Source organism: Lactuca virosa, chromosome 4, assembly GCF_052849685.1.
Source record: "Lactuca virosa cultivar CGN04683 chromosome 4, Lactuca_virosa_CGN04683_v6, whole genome shotgun sequence".
Lineage (NCBI taxonomy): Eukaryota > Viridiplantae > Streptophyta > Magnoliopsida > Asterales > Asteraceae > Lactuca > Lactuca virosa.
The window spans coordinates 423,558,903-423,565,912 of NC_136429.1; the positions used below are offsets into that span (position 1 = coordinate 423,558,903).

Here is a 7,010-nt window from a genome sequence, read left to right on the forward strand (position 1 = left end):
TAAACAAAAAATTTACAAAATTAAAACTTAAAATACGAGTTAATAAATTAAAACATGGATTAATAACTAGAAACATGACTGAATACTTAAAAAAAATGAATCATAACTAAAGCAATAGGTCTTCGTCCGCAAATTGGCTTTGGAATTCATTTCGGGTGACATATTAATATCAAGATTGTCTAGTGTCCTAAGATGATCCTTCAAATGATGATGAAAACATTTTTTATAAAATGATGGAGGATTTGAGAGATGTATGAGATTTGTATGTGTTGAAATGTGGGGGTTTATGTGTGTAATTATAGTAGTTGATAAAAATTAAAAAAATTGAATTAAAAAATTAAAAATGGTCTATTTTTGTTTTTTACAAAAAAGTTAGGTATAAGCATTAGAATAGTCAAAAAGCTTGTCAAATCCTCCTCTCTTCTCGTTGGCCGGATGACGAGGGTTGCTTGGTGAGAGGCAAGGGGCGGTGTGGGCATGTTGTTGGCGAGGTGTGGTATAACGCTCACAGATTCGACTAGTCAATTTAGAGAGAATAAGCGTCAAAAAAGACTTTTTGAAAGAAGATTATTTAGAATAAATAATCTTAGATAAGTTGTAGAATATGTCACAAGTATTCAGTAAATATAAAGAATGCTGAAATCCGAGTTATAACGAAAAAGTTATGACCCGTCGAAGTTTTACTGCAAAACCAACACGACACCGCGTAACGTAAAAAGTGAATTTTTGATAAACTACTTTTTAGCCTTAGAGATATAAATGAAAGTTGTAGTATACTTTAAAAGGAGAGTGTGCATAAAAGAACGCCCAAATCTGACTTCGTATGAAGAACTTATGATTTTTCTAAGATTTGCTATAGCAGTGCACAACCCGAAATTCAAATTTTTAGATTAATCATTTTTTGGCGAACGCAACTTAAATGAGAATTGAATATCTCATTAATAGGAGTTCAACGATAAAAAGACAGATGAAAACGGAGTCCGTATGTAGAAGTTATGAATTTTACACGGTCATTTAACAGTGTAATCTTCCCATACTGTTAAATTTAAAATCGGTCGAGAATTAGCCGACGGAGTCAAAAGGAGAGTTGTAGATCTTGTTAATACATACGCGTTGATATAAACAACGTCGTAAACGAAACTCGTATGCGAAAGTTACGGGGTTTAGAAGTCGACATGGTGCTGCTGCGAAGGGGGTGACGTGGCTGAATCTGGGTCATTGCTTTCTCCCCAAGTCTTGCCACCAGATGGTGACATATGGTACCAACTCGACGAGTTGGAGGCCCCAACTTGACGAGTTGAGCTGTGTTTCAGCCTATAAATAAGATGCGAGGCTTCCACTCTTTCTCACACCTTTCCCTCATTCTTTCTACCTCAACTCTCTCTCTCTAAACCTCCCAAAACCCCTCTAAAGCCCTAGTAACCTCAAGGTGCTAGAGGAAAGCCCCGGAGCGCCCGAAGGCTCCGAGAAAAATAGCTTTTCGGCTCAGAAGCTCTGCTCCAACGGAGCCCGATTTTTAAGAAAACCCGCTGTAGGTGAGATACGCCTACCCTACTTTAAATGTAGCTTATATTTAATATTAGTAATGTTATTATGACTTATATAAGTGTCGTTATAATGCCTTTTTAACTACTCGCGGTACATGGAATCTAGTTTGAAGGGCCGCCTGGGTTGTTGGATTTCAGAATTGCTATATGCCAAAATGGTCCTGCCCTCCGGTGTTTCATGTCTGGCCCCTGTCTGTACATAGTAGTTGAGAAGTATTGTTTAACGCTTATATAATAATAATAATAATAGTAAGTCTATTAATTAGTCTCAGTGAATATTAGACTAAACTCTAGTGGTAATAATACTAGGTTTCGTCAAAGGAAATTGTTTTTAAGAAGCGAAGCGCTGTCTGAGTTCAGAATCACCACCTTAACAGGTGAGTGCATAGTCCCTTTCATGAAAATGATTTTAATACAAGTATTGATTGAAGAATTAAATATATGTTTATGTGCGAGTTATTTTGATGTTGCCTGAAATACGTGTTAAAGAACATACCTGATTATATATGATGATTTAGGATAAAGAGTAAACCTAAGTTAATTATGAGGAATATTGGGTAGTATCTTCTTATGAGTACGAGTGAGTTATACATAGAGAATAGAACTTTAAGAAATGTCATCGATCCGGGAGCATGGATTAGACATAGTCATTGTCCTTAGTCCGAGAGTATGGATATGACATAGTTATTTGTCATTAATCCGAGAGTATGGATTCAGACATAGTCAATTGTCCTTAGTCCGAGCGTATGGATATGACATAGTTATTTGTCATTAATCCAGAAGTATGGATTTAGACATAGACATTTGTCCCTAGTACGAGAGTATGGAATGGGCACAATTATTGGTCCAAGAGCATTGCTTAGATCCGGGAGTATGGATTAAGTAAAGAGGTAAAAATTTAAGGTCCGAGAGTATGGATAGTGTCGTTGAGAGGATCGTCGGGGTAGGGTAAGAGTTGCTTATATATATATATATATATATATATATATATATATATATATATATATATATATATATATATATATATATATATATATATATATATATATATATATATATATATATATAGTGAAATTGTATATTTTGTGAGTTCTAAATTATTTATATGATATAACATTGTGGGATTGAAATCCCTATGTACTCACCAGGTTTCCCAACCTGACCCACTCAGTTTATTTGAATCACATGTGTTGATACGAAGCCACATTACACTGAGAGATTAAGAGATGTAGATCACTAGTGTAAATGAATGTAAGGTCTGTTTATGCTTATGTTACTGTATTGACGATGACATCCCAATGTTTTAAAATGAATAAAATACATTTCTTCGGAAATGATTTGATAATATATTTATCATGTTTTTCTGGGGACAAATTCCGCAACATTTTTATAAAAAGGGTACTCTGATTTTTATAAAGCATAAACAAAATCGGTCTTTTCTGGCCGTGAAAATGAAGATGTCACATGTGTCGAGCGTCACTACCAGTTTTCTAAGGCTGCTAGGTACGAATCACTACACCTGCACCATTTTTCTCTCACATGACATGCCATGTCATTCTCCATAGTACTCCATTATATCTAGGAAATGGTCTGCCACACCACTTTAATTTCCATGTCATATTTCTTTTACTTTTTCTTATTTTTTCCAATAATTATAAAAATAACTTATATAATATTAAAAAACATATCACTTAAATAAAAACATAACATAAAAATTGAATACAAGACATTAACAAGACCAAAAAAAAATAACCTTCTTTTTCTAAATACACTACTCGTAATCATCGTTATCATCTTAGATATGATCTGCCAAGTCTTATCATACTCGATTATATTTTTTTGAATCATGAATATCAACGAATCTATGCAAATATTCCACTAAACTTAGTACAAACATGATGTGTCGGGGCACCATTGGCATATATTTTGTTATATTTCATCCCTTATGTCCCAATACCTTGTTATACATTATGATAAATGCATACATGATATATTATAGAGTTTTTATCTCATATGGTCGTTGTGCATGTTCTATTATGTGTCACTTCGACTTTAGAACTCCAAAAGCACGTTCCACATCCTTAACTGTCGCTTCCTGTCTGCTCTTGAAAAAAAATTCTCTTCGTTCCACTCGGTATCAAAATACTTTCATGAATGTGGAATACGTAGGATATACTGGATATTGATAAAAAAAAACGTTGATGTCGTTGTTGGAACCCAAACCCCCCTCCCCTCCCCCCAACCCTAAAAAAAGCATGCTAAATCCATAAATATTGGGAAGTGCCAACTATTAGATTAGGTTGTCTAAGCTAATAACTAAATTGGTATATTTTTGAATTAAGAGCAAAGTCCTTTTTGGGTTGCCCTCATAACTAGTAACTGAATAGAATGAGTTTTGGAGAGAGAGGATGATTTTTTAATTTGTTATATGATTAATAAATTAATTAGAAATCAAAATAAATAATTTATTAATATATTATATGATTAATATATTAATTAGAAATTATATTTATTAATTAATAGTTAATCGAAAATTAATTCGAATTAATTTTGTGATTAATTAGATTAATTGAAAATATAGGGAATGAAGGTGACAATGTTCAAAAGTTGAGTATTGAAGATTTTTAAAACCTTCCCATATGGGGGACGGTTTTGGACGAGGCTTCCTAAAGTTTCTAGGAGACTTAAGGAGCAAGAAAATGGATAATGGTTATCTATTGATACTTGCCTTATCTAAGCTTCCTTACTCACCTATATAAACCCCTTAAGGGTTCCTTTATTTCATCACATCCCTTTTACCACTGAAGAGGCGAAAATTTTCTATTCTCTCCTTTCTCTCAAAGTCTTCTAGTTGCTAGGGTTTTGAGTACAAGCCATTAGATGCATCCAAACTTTTGGTGTTTACTTTCCAAGGAAGACAAATGAGATTTTACTTGATTAATTGCTACATTAATCGAAAGGTATGTAACCCTAAACTCTTTATGATTTTCGATTTTACTAGGGTTTGTTGATATTCATAATTAGTTTCCATCAATAGAGAAAACATAGATCATTTCCAGGTTGCATGTGAACTTAAGGGTTTAAGAGTTTTTTCCGCCACAAGAAAATTTTATAACTTAGAAAACCCACTAGTGGTGTCAGAGCCTTAGATTTTCTATTTAATTGTGCACTAAATTCAATCGATCAAAATTACGATTTATTGAAATTAAACCCTAATAGCCTAAATTTCGATAATGGATAGGGTTCTTGAAAACCTAGCCGACGCCTTTGTTTTCGAAATTAAGGAGGAACCCTTAGGGTTTCTAGTTCTTAATTACAATTTTAAATGCCTTAAAATTTGGATAAATAAAACTCCGTAACTCTTACCCCTTTTTCGAAAATTAGAAGGCAAGAGATTAAGATTAAATTTGAATTATTTAATTAATTGTTTAATTGGTAAATAATTATTTAATCCACATTATTTAATTAATTGTTTAATTGGTAAATAATATGATTTAAAATTATTTAATTAATTTTTTAATTAAGATAAAAGATTAAATCATCATTTAGTTTAAAATTAATGAACTATCAATTGGTTAATTCGAAAAAAATAATTTCAAACCCTAGTATTTTGAAAAGTTTAAAATACTCCTTATACTATATATAATTAAATGTTTAATATATTATATGTATAAGACAATTAAGTCAAATCAATAGTAGGCATCATTCTATAAAATGACTATTGAATGTGTATCCAGCGTCACCCGCCGCTCCCTTGTATGGTGAAGGGTTGTTAGTCGAACGGGTTTGATATGACATAACCTCTAAAAGTATGATACCCTAAAGTAACAAAACCATTTAAATATCCCAACTCTAGTTACTTTAGGACAAAAATGTGAAGTGTATGCTAATCCATGAAAATGCACATGACACTTTATATGTCGTTAATGGAGTGTGTGTGGTTAACTAGCACACTAGTTTGGGACTATATAGTTGAGTCATGGACAAATCAAAAGTTATCATTGTTAATGGAACGTGTGCGGTTTACTGACACATTAATTCGAGATGATAAATGACCTCAAGGTTGTCAAGCGGATTTTCATGATTATTCACGTCTTATTTGTGATCCTTCGCATCCTAGTCACAAATTTGAAGAGCATAATCTGAGATTAAACATGCCATTGATAAGATTCAATGAATCTCAAATGATCTAGGAATTTCATGTTAGATTGAAATTGGTAAATTTGTATTACATACCTTAATAAATTCGCAATTAGATTATGACATCCCTCTTCTTTTCTATGAATTGTATTTTGGATCCTAGCCTTGAATATTCATTTTGGGTTAAAGTATTTAGGATTTATATAACTAACTAAAACTATGTCTCTTTTTAAAAGATGTCTAGAAACGGTGATCTCGCAACTACTCAATCCGTCCTCTCAAACTCAAACTTCTCCCTACTCTCGATTTTGTCAAAAGAGATGCTCACTGGTCCTAAATACATGGAATGGATGAGGAATTTGAAGATGCATCTTCGATACGAGTGCGAAGAATATGTCCTCGATAAGTCTCTTGTCGAAATAGATCATTTCACTGCTACTCCTAAGGAAATTTTCTCATACAACAAACACTCTGGCGATGCCACAAAGGTTTCATGCATCATGGTGACCACTATGGCACCTGAGTTGTCCAAGTTCTATAAGGACTACGTGCCATATGAGATGGATCTCAACCTTGCTGGAATGTTCCACGAGAAGACGGGACAAGAACGCTTCGAAGTGGTGAAATCTCTTATGGCAGGCATGCTTAAGGAGCGAGAATCTGTTTTCCCTTACATGAAAAAGATACAAAGGTACGTGGAGCAACTACAAAGGATCAATGTGTCATTTGACGAGGAGTTAGCCATTCACATGGTCCTTAACTCCTTGCCTCCTAGTTATTATCAGTTCATTCTGACTTATCATTTAAACAACACAGAGAAAAACATTGAACCACTTCATAACTGGTTGCAAACTACTAAGTTGGGGATGAAGAAAAATCATACCCCTTCTGCAATGAATGCTCCTGTCCTGACCATTATGTAACATCCCAAAATTCAAGGCCAACAATTTCATTTTTGATTAGGTTATTATAAAACCAATTAGTATAGAAACAACCATATCAACTTCCCATGTCAAAACCAAAGTGTAAGTAATCAAACATATTAATCTAAATCAATATCAGAGTGTAATCCCAAGAATCTCGTGTGCGGAAAACATAGTGTGATGCGCTGCGACCAAGCCGGCTCCTTTCCTTTGAAACAAGGTACCTGAAACCAAAATTGTAAACTGTAAGCACGAAGCTTAATGAGTTCCCCAGAGCATACCCCACACACATTCCACATAACACATATCATAGTAGCCATAAAGCTACATATACCACATAAGCCATGCATACATAAACCTGTAAGAATGCCATGGGCTACCCCACGTGGTCTTTACCTAG

The 7,010-nt window shown here is 33.7% G+C and overlaps 1 protein-coding gene across 1 annotated transcript; it reads left to right on the forward strand.

Moving 5' to 3' along the window:
• Positions 1-5,923: 5,923 nt before the first annotated feature.
• Positions 5,924-6,610, forward strand: LOC145106587 (uncharacterized). Its single transcript, XM_079043552.1, has one exon. It carries the CDS (start codon positions 5,924-5,926, stop codon positions 6,608-6,610), a length of 687 nt encoding a protein of 228 aa, XP_078899678.1.
• Positions 6,611-7,010: the final 400 nt, after the last annotated feature.

What these genes read in the sequence shown, in the direction of transcription:
- LOC145106587 (XM_079043552.1), top strand. Translation starts at nt 5,924, where the DNA reads ATGTCTAGAAACGGTGATCTCGCAACTACTCAATCCGTCCTCTCAAAC.